This window comes from Lissotriton helveticus, chromosome 8 (genome assembly GCF_964261635.1).
Source record: "Lissotriton helveticus chromosome 8, aLisHel1.1, whole genome shotgun sequence".
Lineage (NCBI taxonomy): Eukaryota > Metazoa > Chordata > Amphibia > Caudata > Salamandridae > Lissotriton > Lissotriton helveticus.
The window spans coordinates 1,133,794,091-1,133,818,025 of NC_136069.1; the positions used below are offsets into that span (position 1 = coordinate 1,133,794,091).

The following is a 23,935-nucleotide window of genomic DNA, read 5'->3' on the forward strand; positions in this document are numbered from 1 at the left end:
TCTGCAAGGCGGCCACTTGGAAGTCGGTTCATACCTTTGCTAAGCATTACTGCCTGGACACTGATGCCAGGGCAGACGCTCAGGTTGGGCAGGCTTCGCTGCGAAATCTGTTCGCACAATAAGTGGTTATTTCTCTTTTCTCCACCGCCGCTTTGGTGTGGGGATGGGCTTGCCATTCTATTCACTAGATTATGACTATACACAGAGATCCCCTACTACAGAAGGAGTAGTTTCTGTCCTGTAACTCCAGTTCTGTAGTAGGGGTATCTCTGTTATAGTCATAAGCGCCCGCCCTCCTCCCCGGTGGAGAGATATTCATGTAAGGAATGCTACAGGTCTGGCGTGTACGCCTTCAAAAATAACTGAAAGTAAGTGGGACCTGCTGTGCATTCTGGGATACTGGGAGAAGTTCTGGAAAGTTCTCTTAAAGGCACAGTATCCTATTTAAGCCACATAATGGCAGCCTATGGGGCTTGTCTGTCCATGCCTTCCTCTCTATCATTCCAGAGGCTTTTACTGGTAGAGGCAAGTTTCTCTATGGAAGAAACTGGGAAGGCTGTGCTGTTGTGTGTGTTCTTGGTGGAATTTCTAGTTGAAGTACTGGACAGTGTAGCCTGTGGATATAGGCTGCAGTATTTGTCTTTAAATTATCTCTTAAGTGTCTTTTCAGTTCTGCAATTTTTTGACAGTTTAAGAGATTATTTTTGATTGCCGGGGTCCACGCACATGAGCGGGACTATTCACTAGATTATGACTATAACAGAGATACCCCTACTACAGAACTGGAGTTACAGGACAGAAACTACTCCTACTTCCTTTAGCCCACTTTGACCCTGTGATTATAGAGGAATTGTCTTCTTCTTTTCACTTAAATTAAACACCATTTAGAGTCGGCATTTATGTGATATTCATTGAATCAAACGACTGAACTTTTTTTGACCCACCACCGAAGATCGCTTGGATTTACAATAATTACTTCTGTTATTATTTATGTTATTATAGAGTCAGGACTATATCGTTTCCTGAACCTTTTTATCAACGGACTGAAATTGAAAATATCGTCAAATCCAGTGACTCCTTGTACCTATAGTGAGTTTCCTTTATCTAACCATACATATGAAACCAGTTAAAGTCCTATGTTCCTTAAATCTGATGTGTATAACATTGAAGTTTTATTTCAATTTTTTGAATTTTGTATAAACAATTGTTCTTACACTATGACGTGTTTGCACTTTGTTTTTAAATGACATGGTTATGATGAATTAACCTTTTGAGTTTTGTGTAAAGAAAGCACCCTTACCTTGTGGCGCTCATGCACTGTGTCTGTTGTAATAATGTCTTTATCAAATCCCTTTTCTTCTCTCCCCCCCCCCCCCACTACCCATCGTTCCTTGATATGTGGGTACTCTGTGAATTGCATTATGTATCATCAAATGTCTCTTTGGAATCAAGTTATGGCTGGTATCAAGTAATGATGACAATAGGACGGTGTTTAGATTTCTATTGTATGATGAAATATATGAAGTGTACTGTGATATTATTGATGACTGAATACTATTGGACTCTCTTTGTTAAAACAATTCTTTTATGTATATGTTTCAGACTAAAACTGTGTGGCTCCTGAAGAAGGTGTTGTGTACGCCGAAACGCGCGTCGAGTGTAATCGCCACTGCTTTTCTTGGACAACGTTCATGTAATTCGTTTGGTTGTCCATGATTTTATGATTAGTGTCTTTTTATTAAATGTATGATTTTTTATATAAAAACATTTATTTGTCTGTTATCATATAGTGTTTTCCTTGTGTTTAACTATGATTTTTAAACGTGTTTATTAAAATTCGGTCCTTTTTTATATACATTTTTTGGGTCCTTCCTTTGCTGTCATTATTTGCCACTTGTTTTTCCAGTATATAATTGCCTAGGAACTTCTATTTCACACATTGCTTTTCCCTGTCCTAGGAGTTGTCTTATGCTGCTACCCAGGGGGTCCTTGTTTTTTACAATCCTACCCCCAACCCCGAAAGGACCAGCAACATCAAACGCCACCTTACACCAGGGCGTATTTTTTACCACAATGGGATTGAAGGGGGATGGAAAAGTCACCTGTGACTTGTCACTAAGAACACACATACAACAGTTTCTAACGTAATGCTCGCTCGCCCTGTCAACACCAGGCCACCAGAAATCCTCCCTTATCCTTCTTTTCATGGCCCAAATACAAGGTTGCCCTTCATGAGGTAACACTAGAACTCTCTCACGAACACACTTGGGGACAACTAATTGCCCACTCCTGCACAGTAAGCACCCTACAATAGACAACTCTGTTCCAACTCTGCTGAAAGGAACTAACGCTGCAGGGATATTCCTGACTGGAGGCCAACCATTCGCCATACTCCTCATCACTTCCTGAAGAGTTTCATCACAAGATACAGCATCCAACCATTCTTGCTCCGACAACGCGCCATTCGTAGAGTCTCTGATAGAGCACACTGCACATACAATTTCTAGCTCCTCCGCATCGTCCATATCTACATCGTTGTCAAACAAGGGCAACCTCGAGAGACAATCAGCAACATCGTTTTTATTTCCAAGCGCATATTCCCATTTGTATTGATATCCCTGTAGTCTATACTGCCATTTAGCGATGCGCAGAGTTGCTCTACCCCCGCCTTTGGTGGTAAACAGATCCAACAAGGGTTTGTGGTGTGTCCTCAAGGTAAATTATTTTCCCCATACAACATTTTTGAAGTATTGGACACCCCACCACACGGCCAGTGATTCTTTAGCTATCATGGAGTAAGATGATTCTGCACCTCGTAATGTCCTGGAAGCAAAAGCAATTGTCTCTTCCTTTCCATCAGCTCTCACCTGCATAAGTAATGCACCCAGACCCACATTGCTAGCGCCAGTGGTTATAACACATGCTTGATTAATATCAAACACTTTGAGTGGACCAGCATTAACAATTTCCATCTTGATGGACTCAAATTCCTTGTCGCAATCATCATCCCACTCATACTTTTTGGTTTTCTTCAGGAGACAACGTAACCTACAAGTTTTGTCAGAAAAGTTCTTGATAAATTTAGAATAATATTCCACCAGCCCGAGAAATGAACATAGCTGGTCCTTATTTGTGGGTTTAGGTGCATGATTTATGGCATCAAGTATTTTTACCTTGGGCTCAACTGCCCTCCCAGACACGTGATGACCTAAATATTCAACGCCCTCCTGAGCAAACTTGCATTCATCTTTTCTTAGGTTCAACCCAATCCCCTTGATATATCGAGAACTGTCCTCCCCCTGTGTCATGCTTGCCCATGGATTCACGAAAAATTTGAATATTCTCCTGAAAGAGCACGACACCTTTAACGCCTTTGAAAAGTTTATTCCTTAACCGCTGGAATACAGCAGATGCTGATGCCAACCCGAACGGCATTCGGATGTATGCCCCTTCAGCCGTAACAAATGATGTCAGGTGCCTGGAATCTCTACTTAATTCGACTTGATGGTATGCTGAAGATACATCCAGAGAGGTAAAGTATCTGGCCTTGCCTAAAGTCGATAGCATCTCATTTGTGTTGGGCAAGGGTTCCTGGTCGCCCCAGATAATGGAGTTAAGGTCCCTGAGATCCACACAAAGTCTCATCGACTTGTCTCCCTTCCACGCCAGGACAATGGGTGCCAACCATTCTGAACCTTCAATGGGCTCTATGATTCCAGCAGAACATAGTTTGTCAAGCTCCATTTTTAATTCACCCCGTAAGCTTAGTGGTACCTTGCGCACCTTGTGAGGTACAGCTTTCGCATTGTGGTTCAAAATTATGCGGTGTTAAAAACCCTTGAGTTTACCCAAACATCAGAAAACATTTCGGGATAGTGTTTGGCCCATTCTTCCATTCCCATGTGGTTAACCATGCAAGAATTCTCTAAATTGGTTGATGGTTGGCCACACAATGCATAGTCCACATTCTGTTTAGACAGTACCATGTCGGGGTAATTGGGGTCTAAGATTATTCCCAACTCACCCTGTTCATCCCACCCCAACACATTTGCACCATCTTTCACAACGTACAGAGGCCGCACAGCATGTTTGCCATCAAATTGCAAATTAGCATCAAATCTCCCCATGACCTCTACCCTCTTGCCCCCGTAGGCAAAGATTTTAATACGAGATTCATGCACAACAATGTTCTTGAGTTCACTAAAGTCCTTTTCATTCAACAAAGTGAAAGGCAAACCAGAATCTGCTAAAAGTTTTACGCTTCTCTCGTTTACTGAAACTGTGCAAGATGGAGGCTTCCTCTAGTGTAAACCACCCATGGATGATATTTCTACCACTGCATTTTCCACTAGATTAGATGAGGACAACATCAGGATCTCATTGTTTTCTTCGTCAGAATCGGAGACACCTTCCTTAATGTTCTTGACTGACTGCGATGGAACAGAACGCTGGTTAAGACTAGCTCTGAACATACGCGCACAGTGGCCTTTCCTCCTGCACTAGCAAGTTTAAGATAATGCTGAGTAGATTCTGGCATTCCCTAGATGGGACCTGCTACCACAATGGAAACATGAGTTCTCACACTTTTCTGGCTTCTCACACTTGGGTGTGGGTAATTACTACTACTTGAAGAATTAAAATTGGTTTCTTTGACCTGTCTGGGGCAGGATTTGGTGTTCAAGTGTCTAACCTCCGTATGTTTGGTACCTTAATTAATTTCCTTCATGCAGGCTTGTGAATGTTCAACACTTCTCGCAAGCTTTAGCACGGGTCATCAGTTGACAAAAGTTTCTCCTCAATCTTCTTGTTATTCGTCCTTTCTATTAATTGATCCCTGATAATCTCATCTCTGAATTCCCTATCGTTGCATGTGGCAGCAAGCATTCTGAGGCTGGCAACAAAGTAATCAATAGATTCGCCAGGAAGCTGGGAGCGTTGAAGGAATTTGTGGCATCCGAGAACGGTGTTTTTCTTAGGATTCTCAGAAACCACTAACAAGGATGCCGATGACTACAACACAGCACTCCTCGGGTGAAAGGATGTAAATGCGGCAGAGTCGGGACTACAGGTAAAGTCCTTTATTCTTCTTTCCATCCCACGGCATAACTGCCGACCCACGAATCCCTGCACCCCCACATTCCAGGTTCCACGAGAACCACATGCTAACCCAACACCATTTCCACACCATCTCTCCAGACACAAGTGACTAAAGTATTCCGGGTGTGCTTTGGCCACCTCAAGGTCTTGAGCAAACTTTCACCTTACATCTTCAGCAACTGACATATAACAGTGGTCAGTGTATTCATTCATTCAGTCAAGACTGGATAACCATAATGTCATTTATTTAGCCAGCCATGAAAAACCCCTCTATCAAATTTAACTCATTAAAAAAAAAGCCGCTGCCCACCTCCTATTCGGCATCTCAAGACATGGGAGAATATCATTACTCCTAAAAACTCTGCACAGGCTACCATTTGACCATATATATGAGACTCAAAAGAGGAAGAATCTCATCTCGGGGCTTCTAGCCATCATCCCACACTGCAGGGTTTAGAGGAGGGCCCTTCCTCCCTGGGCTCTTAGTGCTGGGGCATGGCAGGGGGCATTTGATTACCAGAATCAATCCATCATGAGTTTATATAGCGCGGGTACTCACCCGTGAGTGTCTCAAGGTGCTGAGGGGGGCAAGAGGGGGCTGCTGATCTGTCTCAGTTTGGATGTTTAGTTGAAGAGACAGATTTTGAGGTCCTCCCTGAATTGGGTCAACAACGCGGATTGCCTGAGGTGGAGGGGCAGGGTGTTCCAGGTCTTGGCAGCGAGGTAAGAGAAAGATCCTCCTCCGGTTCTGGATCAATCCCTAACTACCGAAAGTGAATAATGGGATCCACTCTTACCCATTCCTTTCCTAGGGCTCGCTCCCCAGTATAGTAGCAAACATTTCATTATCCCTTCACAGGACGCTTTTCCATGCTTGTGGTTTCACTAAGAAGCTGTTCATTTTGGGGATTTCCCACTATTACGCAGTCTCCTAAATCAGAACTCTCTTCTCTTTAACAGATGAAGCATGTTGTATAGTGGGAAAGTTATGTATCTTGACACAAGCAGTCCTTTGTGGCAATCGTGGTTATCCTTCTTGACCACATTGTTTGATCTTGGGCAAATTATGTTCTTTGTGGGCCTTTTTTTCCTAGCTGTCATTTCTCATGGGCAGACTTGCCATTATCTTTTAGTCACATTTTTAGGGTGGCTGCTGGCTCATTCAGGGCACCTTCATGTTCAGTTTTTACTATGCACCTTTTTAGAATCTTTAAAGGTAAGCAGTTTATTAAAGAGGCCTGCTTAGGTCGCCTCCTCTGCAAAATGACACTCCTCCCAGGTACCACATTAACAAATGCTGGCCCCTTGCACCTCTGCACAGTGATTGCTCCCATAGTCAGTGTTGGGATATCCAACTGGGCTGGGTTATTAAGGCTTTCCAGCTGACCTTTTTAGTTTATATCCGCTATTCACTAGCCTGCTTATCTGTTTTAGTCCTTTTGCGTGCAAAAAAGTTGTGGCGTCCTGCGGGAGCTCACTGCAGGATGCAGGACAAACATTTAAATTAACAAAGAATCCTTTAGCCAGCCACCCTGCTTCACTGGTCTCACAATTCTGGACCATTGCTATGAACCCAGGGAGGGTCCTCCTAATCCTTGCAGCACTGGATCATGGCTGCAAGGATCAGACGAGTTCGGGCCAGATTTAGGCGGCTAAATACTGGTCGGTAACGCCGAAATTCGTTACATATCTGCGTTACTGACCGGTATTTGGCTGAGTGCAATGTAGGTGACTTTAAACCTACATGCAAAATAAGGAATCGCAAAATAGCAATTCCTTATTTTGCTGTTGCATTTAAGGAATCGGAAATACAGATTCCTTAAATTCAATGTACGTAGCACTAAAAACAGTGCACTTCAGTCTTAAGGAATCGCTATTTACCACCAACTTCAAGTTGGTGGTAAGTAGCGATTTCCTTTCAAAAAGCACTTTTTTGCTTTTTGAAATGTGCCATGTGGCACACATATGTGCCCTTAGGGCATGTATATGCGCCACATGTGCACACATGCACCATTCAGGGGTGCAACAGGGTGTCCTTTGGACACCCTGGCACCCTTGAAATAGCTCCCGCTATTAGCGATTCGGTAATACCGAATCGCTAATAGTGAATCTCTTCCCATTCCTTTCTATGGGCCTCCTAGCCAATAGGAATGAATGGCTAAGTATTCCTTAATAACGGATCTCAATTACTGATTCGTTATTAAGGAATGTTAAGGAATCGCTAATATTTTAGCAATTCCTACCTACATTCCATTTAGCGAGTCCTTAATATCGATTCGGTAAAAATCGCTATTAAGGACTCGCTAAATGAAAGTGACCTACATCTGGCCCTTAGTGGTATATCAGAAGTTTCTCGGACTGGGTGAAAGCGAGGTAAAATGACCACTATTTCTCCAGCCCACTGACTGGATAAATTGGGCCCAAAACACTCCTTGGCTCTGGTGCCACTGTACCTGCGCACTAATGATAACTACACCCCGAGAGGGCCCCGAGCCTCGCTGCAGCCGTTGTCCTGTAAAATACAGCCATCTTTTGTGTACATTGGGCCGCTAAGACCGTTGGGGTCCAGTGGCACTTCACCTGCGGCTCTAACGGTTGAATCTGCCTGGGAAAAATAATGCATTCTTTTTTGACCTGAAGAAGGTGTGTGTTGTTAAAGGAATGAAATGCTTTGGCTGTTATGTTGTTTCGATGAAGAATAAAGAAATACATTTTAATTGATACTTTGGAATACTTGTCATTTAATTACACTTAGGAGTTTGCTCTCCTCCAGTTGGATTTATGGACTGCTTCTGCACATATTTGCAGAGGTACTCGTGGCTACTGATTACCGGGAAAATGAGCACCTGAGTTTTGGACTCATATAGAAGGCTACTCTTTTTTTGTTGTTGGCCACAGCTGTCTTTATTATGCACCTACCTGTTTTACAGCTGATTAACGGCTGAAAGAGTGAGAGTTGCTTGTCATTGTAGAGGATTCAAAGTGGCAGGATACCACAATACTGGGCATAGGGGTGTCCCACAGTGCCTCAGTGTGGGCAGTGGCACAAGAGCTGCAACTGCAGAAAAAACCTGCAAAATACGGGATGGTTGATCACCATAGTCCCATGGGAGGGGAGCGCAGGGCCCATGTTGGTGGGTTAAGTTCAGGTGCCTAGGCTGCTGTCCATATTGCCCATGCATAATGCGGCTGTGGGTAGATACTTTTCATAGCGGTCAAGCCCAAATGCTACGTTTACCTCATGTTCTGTTCTTTGTGTCCTCTCGTGCCCTGGGGGAATTCACAAGATTTCCAGTCAGAGAAGCTCCTTTAAATGTGTAACTAGTAGTCGTATGTAGGTAGTGATCACTGAATTGCATTCTTGGAGAGGAACGTCCCACTGTGACGTGGTAACCTGTGATCCATCCTGATGCAATTCACTCTTTGAATTTGGAGGATGCATGGACTCTGATAGGCAGTGTGATGTACCCAGCTGACTGCACTTGGACATATTTGCTGGAGCTTCTCTCCAGCATGTTAAACTCCTTTTTAGGTTTCGCCTGGGCCGGAGCTCCTAGCTCCGCCCAGGAGAAATCTTATGTTCCTACAGTGTGGGGCTTAGTCCCGCCTCTGTCTTTCATTGGCTAGCTCCATAAATGGAGGCTAGCCATTGGAAGACATCAGCGTCAGTCACTTTCTCCCCGTGAAAACGCGATTCGGGGGCGTTTCCGTGTCTTTTTTTTAAGTACCGCCCTCTCCTCTTCCCATTGACTGGAATTTTACCTTCCAGCCAATGAGAAGGAGAGAGCACGCAAACACGCCCCCGAATCGACCTGTTGCTCTGTTCCAGACTTGTTTTTTATTCCTGGCTAGTACGTTAGTTCTGGTCCCTATATTCTGTTTCCAAAAGCCTTACACTTCACAATCGGTGTTTGTTTTCTGTGTGTTGTGCGCTAAAGTGGCTCGTTGTTTTTGGGAGCAGTGTCGGCTATATTATTCTACGACCAAACAAATATCTGCGACCAGATGTGTGGCTAATTAAAGTTGGTTCGGCGTTGTCTTTTCTAGCCGCTTGAGTTGCCGCAAATATACTGTTCGTTTTAATCTTTGAGTTATTCTGCCATTCTCTTCAAAGCGTTATCCCTGCCAGCGTTATGGGGGCGGTTATCACTCTACAGTGCCTGGGCTCAGTGTGTTTTTTAAACAGATTGTAGCGCTCGGCGTAAAACTTTTACATATCTGACCCTTGCGTTCCGTGAAGTGCAACAGCCTTATGTGTGAATAAAATGAGAGCTTCCTCTTCAAAACGACGCAGTCACAATTTAGTATCATTCAATGTTTAAATGTCAAGGTGCAACTGGTTACATTTAGTAATCGTGCACTGAATTTCTCAAAAATCACTCGGGGAAATGGCACTGGTGAGGAAATGCGGCGTGTACGGGGCTTGTTTCACTCAATTGTCGGCATGCTCCACGTTTCTGTTTTCAAGCGCCTGCGGTATGTTCCTGTCACTAATTGTTATTTAGCGCGTTAGCCGGAAAGATAGAATTTACCTGAAACACATTTTCATTTGGTTAATTTAAACATGGACATTTGTTGTAGTTTATTGTTATAGCTAGTGTCAACTTAAAACAATGCGGTTCAGTATTGTCCGGAGGAAGTACATTTAAAAAGTCACGACTTCATGTTGCTAATTTATTAGCGTCACTGCTTTGCCGACATCTCTCTTAATAATAATACCCGCTCTACTAATAAATGTTTGTTTCCAAAAGCCACAATAACGTTAATTTAAAACGCAGCCCTTGCCTCGGATTAAATATACATAGGTCTTGGGGCGGCACATACACTTCTCTGGGCGGTAGTCATCAGACATAAAATAAATAGGTAGATTGCGGGAATAAGTTAACGTTCACCGGGCTGTCTGCAATGTGTAAGATACTTTTAAAGCTTTATCCTCCAGCGTTCTATTGGTCACGGATTCTCAGAATTTTCGAGAAAGAAATATGTTCAACCGGAATTTAACAAATGTATTAGGTAGTTATTTGCGCTTACTGTTTAAAGTCTTATATAACACAAGCCGTTTATCCATGTGTACCACAACTATTGTGATGCTAAGTAGTGTCTGGAAAAATTAAAAAATAATAACCCCCTTTAAAAGTCTCTTTTAACTAATGCAGTAATTGTAAGCAGAAAGGCGGTGTCTTTTCCCCCCCTTTGTCGCGCCAAATTATAAATTTTAACAAGTTCTCCCGAGACTATTAAAGTGTATTAGTTTACATCACACGTGGGTCCGCGGGGAACGGCTGCGTGCACAGATGCAGCAGGCTTGGCAGCTCCAAGACGGTAATCGCTGCGGGTTTGTGAGGGAAGCAGAGCTCCACGGGAGGAGTTCCCTCTTTTAATATACACATCACCGCAAACACAGGATTTACGGAAACCTTTCCCAGGTAGGAAGCGATTTCTAATGGGCAACTTTATAAATACAAATGTTAGCGCCTTTGTACACGCTTCATAGATTCTGTTTGTCTGTTTTTTCTCCCCAAGGCAGTGCTTTAGAATTTGTGTTTTTCCGAAAATGCCGTTTTTTGTACTTTGCAAATGGAAAAATCGCAACAGTTGTGTTATTGTGCCTTATTCTATAAAGAGTTTAGTTCGAATTAATCGTACATACTGATTCATTTTAGCTTTGCGATGGTTACTTTAAACTTTGGCTGGGGGATGGAGTTGCAGATTGCATGCACACGAGGAAACGTGGAGCGATGTTTGTCAGCCATCAGCACAGTTATTTTCATGAGTAGTTATGTAGACGTGTTTCTTGTTGAACTTTATACAAACAAAAATGGTGCACAATGCACATGCATAGTAACTTTACCGTATCAGTCTGGTGTCTTTTATTAATGCATTTCAAGCACATGTGGTATAATGTTACTTTTAAGGAAACATTTGCTGTTTTTGGACGGAGAGAATCGCACACAATTTATTGTTGAACCTAAAGCCTATTCAGACTAAAATGCTGATCTCCTGTGAAATATGCGTCCAATTTAGGGCCCTTGACATGATTTGCAGTCTTTTTGTGCTCATGGCCGAGCCCTCGTTAAGAACATCGTATTTCTTAAACTGATACATGAAACCCCTATGGAGGCACCGTGCCTGTTGAGCTCCGTAACAACCGATTTGATTTTCTGATAATTATTTCATGTGCAAAGTTACTGTGCAATTCACTATTTAATTTGAACAATCAGTCTAAAAGAAAATGTGCTTTATAACGATTGTTAATTTAGTTTGTAGTGTTACACAACATTATCCCACCTCCTGTCAGCTGAGTATGTTCATTGACTTGTTTTCTCAAAGTACCTCCAGCTATACTTGACTACTCATATACGCTATTTCAAGGGTTTTCAGTAAACTCTAGACTTTCTGGAGGTTTTTGTTTATAAACATGTGTTAATAGCACCGTTGACGTCTCTGATTAATTACTGTGTATGAAACCATTGTTTTTGAGTGCTGAAATTCTGACTGAAGAAAATTAAAACTTCAGTTAACTTTTCTGGGAAGTACTGTACGTTTACCCACAAATCCCTGTTGGTAGCAGTGGTTAAAAACAGCTGCACTTACTGTCTTAGAACTCATTTCAGACCGGTCTTGGAAATAATGCTGCATCCTATGTGGGCATGACTCACCCTCCCAATGGACTTGTATTTCAAAACGCTTTTGGTTGGTATGAATTGTAGATGTGAGACCATGTTTATGATGTTCTTTTGTAGCTCCATACCATACTTTTGTAGTTAAGCCCCCAGTGCCTTTTATGGTGTGTTCACACTTGTTCTAACATGTCTTATGTTGGCATGTTTTGAAGCAGCGATTTTGCTGTACAAAATTCATTTTTTTCCAGTGACTGCTTATGAGAGATTTAATTTAGTCTGGGGGTGTAAAGGGAGCTACTTCCAGTATTGTCTGGTCCCCTTTGTCTCCTTTTCTGAGTCTTTTTAGGTTTCGCCTCATGGAAAGCTGCGCCGCGCAGCTTTTTGGCGCAGGCGAAAACTTTTGAGAAGAGTATGTGGCTTGGTCACCGCCTCTCACTTCCATTGGCTAGCTCCATAAATGGAGGCTAGCCATTGGAAGTGAGATCTGTCTGTTATGGTTCGAGGCGATTCATGGGCGTTCCGGCGATGTTTTTCTCATCCCGCCCCTTTTCTCACGTCATGCAGCTGTGGGCGGGTTTTTTTTTTTCCCGTGATGTTTTTGTCTTTTTCGAGTGGGGGAAATCCAGTGACGAGTCCACCATCCTTCGGCAATTCCGTCGTCTCTGGGGTCTCTCGCTCGTGACGTCCAGACCCGCAAACCGCGCTTCTAGGTTCGCGAAGTCCGAACTTGCAGTTTCACACGGTGTCACAGTGTACAATGGCAGGACCACCAGAGTCTTGAAATTGACGATTTCCGGGCAACAGTACTTCCCAGTTTGGGGTCCATCCGCGCTAGCATTTCCCAGTTCATAAGATGACCGGGTCACTAGTGTTTCGCAGTTCACAGCGACGTCGAGGCCACTAGTAATATGCAAACATGTCCAGACCACTAGCGCTTCAAAGTTCTCGGCATCAAGAGCGCTAGCAAGACGCCCGACCCACTAGTGCAGCGTAAATAACCGTGTCCAGGCTACAGCCACCGCACGACAGCCGCACACCAGGACTGACCACTGCAGCACGTCAGCCCATGGCCTTCCTGTATCCTGCGTGCAGTGCTCCGTAACCCCATCCGTGGCTATGGGGACTTCTCACGCCCTCCTGTTCCCAGCCATCCCCACCTCTTCCCAGCCCCTCCCCCACTTTCTAGACTGCTTCTCTCCCTCCTAAGTTTCAGTTCTCTCTTCCCACCGCCCCTAAAGCTCTTCGGTGAATTATTTTGCACGTAAGTGGTCTGCCCCGCCTAAATCTATGTGCAGTAAAGCAGTGAAATGCGTATCTGTTGGTAGTAGATTCCAACACAGGCACTCATAATTTTTTACTAGAGAAGGTAACGATAGTACGTGGGGATTTAGCGATTTCCCGAGGATCACACTACGCGAGAAAAACTGGGAATATAAAACGGTGATCTTTGTTCCGCAGTTCATAGTGCACTGTACCATCTGTATAGTGGTTCAGAATCCCGACGGAGTCACAAAGCGCTCTTATGTGAATCAGGGTGACCTTAACACCTACACACACTACAAATCGGGCCTCCTTTCAACCTGCAAGAAAAATAATTAAAAAAACACACTATCTGCATGGTGTAAAAAATCGGAGAAACCCCTAAATACAACGCTAGGTACCACCCCAAAATATTCGCACAGTTCTGGCGCAGACTGGTCTGATTGGGGTGGGAGAGGTTCTAACTCGTGTGATCCTGGGCAAATAACCTGCTCCCGATTGCCTCGAACTGTACACATGCCTAATGGATTTACAAAGTGTAAACCACGTTTGATTTAATTATGTAAAAAGCAAATATGCTGATCCAATTAAATGTTTCTACCCGAAGCCCCTCCCTATCACCTCCGGGCTTCAACAGTGCATGCTTTCGCCCACGGTTCCTCAGAGATTCCTCGAACCTGAATAAAGGTACAGGGACACAGGCAGCACTTGGAGCGGTCACTGTGGCCTGCTCCCACAACCTTTGTGACGGGTATTGTGACCTCCTCCTAACCCTACCCACAACTGAAAATGCCCACTCGCCTGTTTTTGCCAATCATGTCTCTGAGAGATTCTTCCAGTCCGGATAATGGTACAGTGACATAGACTGCGACCAACCCCACACACAGTATTTGTGACAGTCACTCTGACCTCCTTCTAGCCCTACACAGAAGTGAACTACTTTTTAGGCATAGGCACACTCTATGTAAAACTCACCGTGGAGAGAGATAATGGCTCAGGTGGGCGATCCATCACCTCATGCAGTATGGTGTAGGTGAGCAGAAAGAAAATGTGATCGATACTGAATAGACCAATAAACGGAGGGGGGTGCATAGCATACAGCTTGGAGCAATGCATCAGCCCACACCATCTATTGGCTCTCTTGCACTTTGAGTGACAGCATTTTTTCTTATCACAAGTACAGAGCAGTCAAGCTGCTGGGGCCACTTCTTTATTTTTATATATTTGCATTTTTTTTTGCATAATTACGTATGTTTAAATTTAAACAAGCGCTGGCTGGCAAAACCAATAGGTCTCACCTATATGAGATATTGCTTTTGTCAATGTTTTTTTAGCCATGTTGTACAGCAGTATTGTTGCTCTGCAGAAATACCTGAACTTATTTTAAAACCCCACTATGATGCAGTCAGTACTGGCAACGTCATAGCGCTTTTTTTATTGCTGGCAGGAGGCAGGGTGGGGCAGGAGCCAACACTGAAGTGGAGTGGAGGCAACAGGTAGGGCGGAAGACGTGGGTGGAAAACGCTTAAAAGTGGGCAGTGGTGTCTAGTGTCCATGTAATAGCTCGTCCGTAGGGTACAATTGGTCTCACATTTGCGAGAGATTAAGCTAACGGCAATGTAAATGACAATGCCATTTATTTATCCGTTTTCAAAACCAACACATAAATACAAATTTTGTCATTTACAATGCCAATAGCTCTAACTTTTCCAAAGGCGAAACCATTGCATTGTAAATGCTTGTTTAATAATGACCTGCATTGATACTAGTGCTATCTTGATTTCTGAGGGTGGAGCTGAGAACACTTCCCATTCCTCTCTGCAGGCAAAAAGCTAAAAGGCCCTGCTTAAGCTCTGCAGGGTACTCCTGTTGATGGGCATCACTCGTACCTGCATGGAAGCCCACAGCCAATATAAGGACTGCAGAAACACAAATCCAGTACCAAGAAGTTCTCTCTGTTTCTTACTAGAGAAGGAAGGTAAAAAAAAAGACCCTTCTCCCCGGAAGAGTCCCCTCGTGTCTCACCTGAACTTTTTTCTGGCTTCTTAAGTTTCTTTATTGATGTCAAGCGATCCCAGGTATACATGTATAAATTACCACCCTCTTGTACATGGTTGTTGTGACAGGAGTATTAGTGTAATAAGTGCATACATCTTACGATCACAATATGATTCAGTCTCGATATTTTCTTTTTTTGTTCATAGGTTACTGCTTTTGCTGCTTGTATTCCACCATGTTGTTAATCATCTGTGGTACAGATGTATATGTATAGAATAATGACACCCTTCAACAACTAAGAAATTTGTTCTAACCAATATACAACTTCCAACAAACAGATGGGAAAAAAAGAAAAAAGGGACTAGCAAGTGTAGTTAGCAGCTGAGGTGTCCCAAATTGCCAGCAGAAGGGGAGGCGGGGGAGACTGTGAACACTCCGAGGCAGCAGCTCAGGCGGGGACTCTCTCTGGGTATTTCATTCCAGTGGTTCACAGGGTAGGGCCACCGCAAGGGTAGGTCAGGGTCTGGCGTAGCGCACCGGACCAATACCAGATCTGCAGGGGAGTCCTCGGCCTGAGGATGTTACACCAGTAATCAAGGGTCATATTCAAGGAAGCTACTTTAGCCCATAAGTCCGCAATTGGTTGTTTTTGTACCCCCATGGGCTCCTTGGCACCAGCCAATTTACTTACTTCCAGACTCTACCGGCTGTGTGGGAGCCATGTGGCGATTTCCAGTGGCGGGCAATGTCCAGGCGGGCACCTCCCAATTCAAGGTCCAGAAACCTATTCCCCACTTTTTTCTATGGTTTCCAAGTGAACAGCCCCAGAAGTAAATTTCCACTGTGTGAAGTTGGAGGCAACTAAGCATACGCTCCAGATCACTTGCAACCATGTACAAGAAGCAATAAATTATTTGACAGCTACACACCATGTGGAGGAAACCAGCCTTTGTCAATCAATCAATCAATCAGAGTACTTGTAAAGTGCACTACTTACCCGTGAGGGTCCCAAGGCGCTGAGGGGATGGGGGGAGGGGTAGGGGGTGCTGCTACTGCTCGAAGAGCCAGGTCTCGAGGAGTCTTCTGAAGGCGAGTAGGTCTTGGGTATGCCGTATGTGGGCAGGGAGGGTGTTCCAGGTCTTGGCGACGAGGTAGGAGAAGGATCTGCTGCCGGAGGTCGTACGTTGGTTGCGGGGGACAGCAGCGAGGGTGAGGCTGTCGGAGCGGAGCTGGCGGGTGGGGGTGTGGAAGCTGAGTCTGCTGTTCAGGTAGGCTGGTCCGTCGTTGTGGAGTGCTTTGTGTGCGTGGGTGAGGAGCGTATCTGGGTCAGCTCTGCTCCATGGTACCTAGCATGACATTTAATCTGTGCGGTGTGAGGCATGTATAGTGTAAGTAGTTGAACTGAGTATACTTGTACTCATAATACTTGTGTAGGTGAAGGCATATTGTAGTGTTCGATCCCACTACGTCCCTGTGTGTAGGATCTACCAAGCCTTAAGGCTGGAAGGGCATTTGTCCCCATCCGTAGTACATTTTTATACAACCAGGAGACCAGGTGTCTGCCCTAGCCAAAGGTGAGTAGGAATTGTAGGAGGTCATGGACTGGAGGTTCTGGTGCCAGGAAGTGGCGCAGGGCACCAGTCAGTGCACCATAGATCAGGAACTTTGCCCCAGTTAGGTTATCCTCGGCCGTCAGGTCATCTAGGGTGCGGAAAGTACTATCCAACTAGCAGTCCCCTAACATCTCCACCCGCACAGCTGTCCAAGGCACGATGCGCCGAGCACTGACGTAACCCTCTCTGACTTTTTGGCAGTCCCACCAGGGTAGAGTCGAGTAGTTCTATCGGTGTGCCCCTCTCCAGCAACAGAGTGCGATGCAAAGCAGGTGTGGTCTACAAGGTGAGTCAAGTTTAACTCACAACTAACATGCCCTCCCTACTTGGGTCTCCAGACTCTCCCAGCTCAGCCTGTGAAAGCCCCTCCAGCCAATCGACGATCCTTTGTAGCTGCACTGCAGGATAGTACAGTTCATAATCAGAGACTCCTAGGTCACACAAGGATGTGGGTCTCTGGAGTGTGCGCACTGATACCCTAGCACACTGGCCATCCCAAATTAGCTCCCTGAGCAATGTGTTCAAGAAATGGAACCAGGCTCCCGGATACCAGATTGGCAGACTTAAAAGTAGAAAAGGAAGCTTGACATGATCACCATCTGAATAGTGCTATTTGGGCTATGAAGGGGAGTTGCAATGATGTCCAGAATGTGACACTGCCCAGTACACCTCCAAGATTGCCCTCCCGCAGCTTGGCATATATTCTGAACCCCAGGTACTTAAGGGTTCTCGGTTCCAACCGGTCCCCGGGCACACATGCAGTCCAGAGAATCCGGCAAGGCACATGGTTTCTTCCAAGTCATGCAGAGCCTGGAAACCAGCCCAAAGTTATCCAATAATGTAACACTCCATGGGATTACTGTTCGGAGGTTTCTCAAAAAGATCAACATGTCCCTGTGTGTTGGGAGCAAATATGCTCCCCATCACACTGCAGGATACCTATGCCACGGCTGTCCAGTCTTAGGAAGCAGGCAATTGGCTAGCTTGCTAGTGCAAAAAGCATGGGAGAGAAGTGGCACCCCTATCTCGTGCCCCGGCAGACCACAAAAGGGTAAGAAATGTTTCCGCACCCTTGCGCCTCTATACAATCCCTCGATCTGTTTATTCCAGCCTTCTCCCAAAGACATTCTAGTCAGCCACCCTCAAATAGTCCAATGAGAGGGTATTGAAGGGCTTCCATATGCCTATGAAAAGTATCCGAGCCTTGGGCAGCAGGGCCTTATCCATTTTATCTAGTTCTCAGTATAAGCGCTGGATGTTATGGGATGTGTTCTGCCTGTGGATGAAGCTAATTTGGTCTTCATGAACAAGCTCAGCCAAATGGGGTTGCAGCCGATTCACCATGATTTTACTTAAAAATCTTATAGTCCAAACTCAGAATAGAGAGGGGACAATATGCCATCACATCAGTGGTGTCGCTTAAGGGTGTAGGGACTGAGACAGTCAGAACCTCTCTAGTCATGGCCAGCAGATGCTTGCAAAAGTGCCAGCATACATTTCAGCCAGTCTAGGAATACGTTGTGGGGCATAAGTGTGATAACATTCAGCCGGCAGCTCGGCAGTCCCTCGCCATGCCTTTGACATCTTCCCTGATCTCTGGCTCCATTATGGGTACCTCAAAGCTCCCCCCCGGAAACTGCCATAACTGCACCCTGTCAAGAAAGGTGCTCAAATGATCAGCAGCAATGGGGTCCCCAGTGCCGTAAAGCAGCCGGTAGTGGTTTGTAAAGGCTTCATGGACAATGGTTTGAAAGTACATCCTTTCTCCCATTAGTCCAACAATTTGGGTAATGGGGTTTCCTCTATACTGTGGATAGGTCAGTCAAGCCAATAATCTACCTATACGCCCTCCCTCCATGTGCGCGCTCTCATTGTGCTCCTCTCAATTCAGGAAGTGCTTGACTTAGTTTCTGACAAATAAAGGAGTGGGGAAGAAATCTTTATCTGTTAATTAGCTTTTCAGAGTGCACCTGGGTTGTACAGCTGAAGCCCACTGAAGCAAAGGAGAAGGGCCAGACCTCTGGAGCCAACACAGAAAGGACTAACCTTTTAACTTTTCATGGGAAGCGATCGGGCAGCTGTGTCCTCGATGAGGCAGAGCTCTTCTATTGACAACTTGAAGTCCCCATATTGGTTTGTCCCAGAATGCTGTGCAGGAGGGTTCGGACATGGTTGGAGGGATGATGTGGCATCCTATGATTGGCCAGGGGTGCCTGAGTTCTAGAACTTTCCAACCCACTTAAAAGCCTTTCACAAGGGAGCGACAGTTGAGCAGACACTGTACCTGGGAATGACTATGGCAAAAGGATGCCCAGGTGGAAGAAAACACCTCCAAGTGTTCTGTGTCATGAGGAGAACCCTTCAAGAAACTTATTTGGGTTTGAAACGCGTCAACAGTTTTTTATTGGCCAAATAGGTCTTAATGTTGTTGTGTTACCACTTTCACTCAAAATACAAGTTTTTCTTTTAAAAAAATTATTAGAGTGAGAGAAGGAGGGTCACTATTTGGCAACTACCTCAGAAATCATTCAGAAATATAACCGAGCAAGACTTTAGCCAGAGGTATTTTCGATATTATTGTGGTTGCAAAATTTATACAGAATCTGAGCGATCTATGTGTTGCATTTCTTTATCTTCAATGTTATGTATTTGTGTATTGAAAATGTAATATGTAATATGTATTTCTATTATTATTTATTGTGATTTCAGTGTATATCCAATGATTTAAAAAGTTTTGTATGTGCTAAATTAAGAATTCAAAAAGGACTTGAATCTAAAACAAACAGAAAAATCCAAATTAAGAGATGATATCATGTTTTTAGATCATAGTAATTAGTGTATGTGATCTTTGAATGGAAGGCTGAGTGATTGTTTATCAGTACTGGCATTCTTTGTGGGGTTTCCTATATTGATATGATGACATTCTACCTGCCTTATTGATAAGAATAAGTCCTTATATTGAGGTGTTGTTTCTGAATAGGTGGGGGTTATTCTGGCTATGTCGTCCAGGGCCAACTATTGGTATATTGTGATACAAAGATTACACCAAAGGTATTTCCATCAAGTGGATGTCCATATTTGTAATTTAATGCTTAGTATTTAGTAGTGTGTGTGTAATAAAAGTACTTTTCCTTTTTAAAAGAAAAAGCACTGATTACACAATTGTTTATTGAGTTTTGTTGCATACCAGCAGACTGTGGTTTATTAGCCCACACCACCTCTCGTGAGTAGGCTTTGAATGCTCCGCCGTGCTACCCTGTGTAGTGCTACAATGGGATACTTGGTTCTCAGTAAAAAGCCAATTGTAGACTTACTACTTGTGCCAGACTCACATTCTACACAACTAATAACCCAATTTCTTACAGGGCATATTCAGTGGTGATTGGTGACACAAAAATACGGTGGGGTGCTATCGCTACATAAATTATAACACACACACATTAAAGAACTACATTAAAACACATTAAAATAAAAGTAGAAGAAACAAAACATAAAATATACTTACCTTTTCCTGCAACACGTCCTGAATGCTCAACAAGTCCCTGCCTCTAGACTCCTCCGAGCGCAAGTTGACGTCACAGAGCCAAATACCAGATGCTGCTCTCATGCTGTGAAGCATCTGGATTGGCTGGGGCCGGCTGTCTCGGTTCTCTGAAAGGCACTGGAGACTTGTGCCTGCTCTACAACCCAGCTGTGAAAGACAGCTGGGTTGGAGAGTTGAATTGCGCATTGGCAGTTTGGTCGTAGCAAGGTAGTTAGTCAAGCCGGCATGCGCAATTCATACTGAAGAGGCCACTCATCATTGCTGCCAATCAGCAGCAATGATGCACTGGCCCCCTGTGCCCTTCCCATTCAGAAGAAAGCTAGAAAAATAAAATGGTGATAAAATCCTTTTTATTACCATTTTATTTTTCCTGCTTTCTGTGCAGCAGTGTGTGTGTTTGTGTGTGTGTGCGAGGGGAGGAGTGTGGGGGTACTCCTCCGCTCCTATGGAGGAACCGCAGCTGGTCAAATTTGCAAAGACCAAAGATTCGTTTTACTGCTGCATCTTGAATACGTTGAAGCTTTTTCAGCTAAGATGAGCAAGCCTAGGTAGATAGCATTGTCCTTACCCAGCCTAAATAGAATAGGAGCATCAATTACTGATGGGCGGGATTGTTTTGGAATGAACTGGAGGGCCTTTCTTGGTCTATTTAAAGTAGAGGTGCGAGCAATAACCCTAATGCCACCTAAGCATACTTTTTTCAGGTATTTTTAAGGTTTTAAACTGAGAAATCCGGGTACATCTGTTTCAAATGTAACCTCAGCTCACCCTTGACTGACTGCTTATCAGTAAATACCACTACGTAGACGAATAAAATACAGGCCAATCTGAGGTAAATACAATCATATTTTTGGTCTGTGCATGGGCAATGGATAGTGCTTCACAAACTTGTTTTTATTACTGTTCAACATATTCCGGTTTCTTCCCACTGCTGGCGAGATTATTACTTGATTTGAGAGAACAGGCATACAGACCTCGGAGAAGAGTCAATACGTAGTGTAACTTGTACTTTTTATGTTTCAGGTCTCGTATGGATACTACCATGGAATGATAATTCGGGTTTAAACAAAGGCAGTCTGAGTACTGGAGCAGCGGCTGTCCACTCCAACGAATTTGTGGAGATGATTCCAGAAAATATGCAGTTGAACCAAGAATCTAAGCCAATAGCTAATGGATCACAACATTACAAAACACCCCCGTCTCTCTGGACTGAAGTAGCTTCTGTTTTGAGGAAGATGATGAAGATAGCATGCTCCGAGTTATGGGACATATTTTTGGTACGTATGCTAATGGCTATTGCATTAATGCTTTATTACAGCAATTTTGTACTTGGAATTGAAGAAAGATTTGGAATAAAACCGAAGGTCACTGGCTACCTCCTTAGCTACAGCAGCATACTTGGTGCCCTCGCTGGTTTCATTATTGGACCAATAACAAGACTCTACATGTACAACACATACCGAATGTTGCTCCATTCAAGCATTCTAACTTTTTCCTTAATTTTGCTGCATTCTGCTGCCTCCACCATCTGGCTGGTTGTTGTATCTTCTACTTTTTTGGAATTTTCAACCACTATTGGAAGGACCTGCATCATTGACCTTGAGCTGACTTTAGGTGGAAATCAGGCCAGTGGCACCCTTTTAGGCGTTGGGCAGTCCGTAACTTCAGTTGCACGAATATTTGCCCCTCTTCTTTCTGGAATTGCTCAAGAAATTAGCCCTTGTGGACCTCCACTCCTCGGTGCATTATTGGCTTTGTCTGCTGTAATGATGATGTTCATAAATCAACGACGCTATTGTGTTCATACAGACTCCAAATTAAAAAGACAATAGAGATTTTCCTATAAGCTAACATATAGTTGCTGATGGGCAAAACAGTGAAACAAGGTAAGCCAGAGCTGGTTTTTCCTTAGGTTTCATTAGCTCATATTCCAGTACCAATGCTGGAGTTAGACTTTTATACCTCATTGTGTAATACACATAAAACACTGAGATGCTTGAGTAAAGGGAATCCCACATACCTCTATGAAACCTTAAGAAATGCCGCAATTTTTGTCTAAGATTTTCACATACAAGATCAAGCTTGGTAATATTTGAGAGATATTTAAGTGCACCTTGTAAAATTTAAAAAACTTCCAGAGGCATTATGAGCAGTCTTATTTTTTGGCTCCAAAGGTACTTGGCACCAATGATTCCAGGGGCACTATCATACATATGGCGCATTTTCCTTGTTTTCGCTGAGCGCTGGTTTTAAAAGGTAGCCACCTAGCAGTACGCAAGAAGTCCGTGGTGAATTGCATGAAAAGAAACATTGTCTAGTAGAGAATGTGGTGAGTGAGGTATTGCAAAATTAGAAGAGCATTTACCATGAGTGTAAAGTCCAGGGAGAATTCATGGTGTGTTCTGTGCACTTTATGTCAACTTTGTGATGTAGCGGAAATGTAGGAAACCTTAAATGAAGTTGATGATCAAGTTTTTAAATGTTGCCAGATCTCCAATCCTGGGAAAAAGGTTTCAGTGAAGAGTACCTGCTAGAAAATGTACTGAATCTGGAGGTGGAGGAGAGGGTTCACATATTGTGAAGTACTGTGGGGCAAAAGGATGTCCTGTATATGTTGTGGGATAGTGTGTGCAAGATAGAATTTCAGTGAAGCCATTTTGGAATTGGCCACAACAATATGGAAATGAATGAGAAACCTAACATCCATAGTTAGGTATAATAAATGAGACCTCTCCTGTATGTTTAGACTTAGGATGGTGAGCAGTGTGCAAATGATGAATTTCAGTAGTTGCCAAGGTGCTATAAGGAGGGGTAGTAGAGACACAGGAGGATACTCTTGCAATAGTTCAGTTTGACGGGAATTTAAGATTTAATTCTGGTCTAAGCTCACTGTAAACTGAAGTTGTGGGAAGCGTTGAGAAATGTAGACAGTAGCTTGAAAAGGTAATGATGGTGAAGAAAATAATTTTGCTGAAGAAATAAACCACCAAGTTGGGGTTAGGTAAGAGAGACTGGTTTTGAAAGCAGTGCATATGGATCAGCAGACTATCTCAGTTAACGATGCCAAAGAGAATCAAGCAGCATGAACTCATCCAGTATCAAATGACAGCATGGTAGTCAGTCGCACTAATTTATAATAATTTTTTAATGGGATGGTGGAACAACCAGATTTGCCTATCAGTGGAAATAAATTAACAGGGGAAAACTGATGATAAGCAGGTAATGTTGAGAAGCTTTTAATTTGAAGAGGGCAGACACTAACTAGGAGTGAAGTGGGTGTGTAGCTGGTGTATTACCACTGTGCCGCATAAGATTATTCACCAAGACAGGTGGAGAGCCACAAGAAAGCTATGCCTCCTATAGTCTGTTTTAAGAAAGACATCAAGAGTATGTCATGCTGATGCAATGTAAACAGAAGAGCAGAGAAAAAAGTGGATGGAGGAAAAATGGTAGAACATGAGAAAAGGTTACAACATTTGACTTAGTAAGAGTTAACTCTGTCACAGTGGAGTGCTTACAGTGGACACATGTTGCAGAGGATCTTACATTTTCTTGGTGGTCCATTATTGGGTGACTCAATTGAAGACAGAGTTTTCATATCTTTCAAGGAGGATACATTGTTAGTGCTGCGGTGGCAATGACTGTTTTGAAGCACTAGGGAAACCCACATGTGAGTGGCAAGTTGAATATGCAAGTCAGTCAGTAGGACAGTTGAATATGTGAAGCTGTCTTGAATAATGCAGGAGTTTAAATAACTCTTAATTAAATATTTTCAAGTGTAAATACTTTGAAGGCCAAAA

At 43.7% G+C, this 23,935-nt stretch overlaps 1 protein-coding gene across 2 annotated transcripts in view; it reads left to right on the forward strand.

Annotated features, from left to right (window-relative positions):
• Positions 1-22,278, forward strand: part of SLC67A2 (solute carrier family 67 member 2) — a 247,332-nt gene extending 225,054 nt beyond the window's left edge. For both annotated transcript variants that reach the window (XM_078656131.1, XM_078656132.1), the window contains exon 6: positions 21,159-22,278. In XM_078656131.1, coding sequence (XP_078512257.1) covers positions 21,159-21,967 — 809 coding nt within the window. In that variant the 3' untranslated portion in view covers positions 21,968-22,278. The remainder of the gene's footprint in view (positions 1-21,158) is intronic.
• The last annotated feature ends 1,657 nt before the right edge of the window (positions 22,279-23,935 follow it).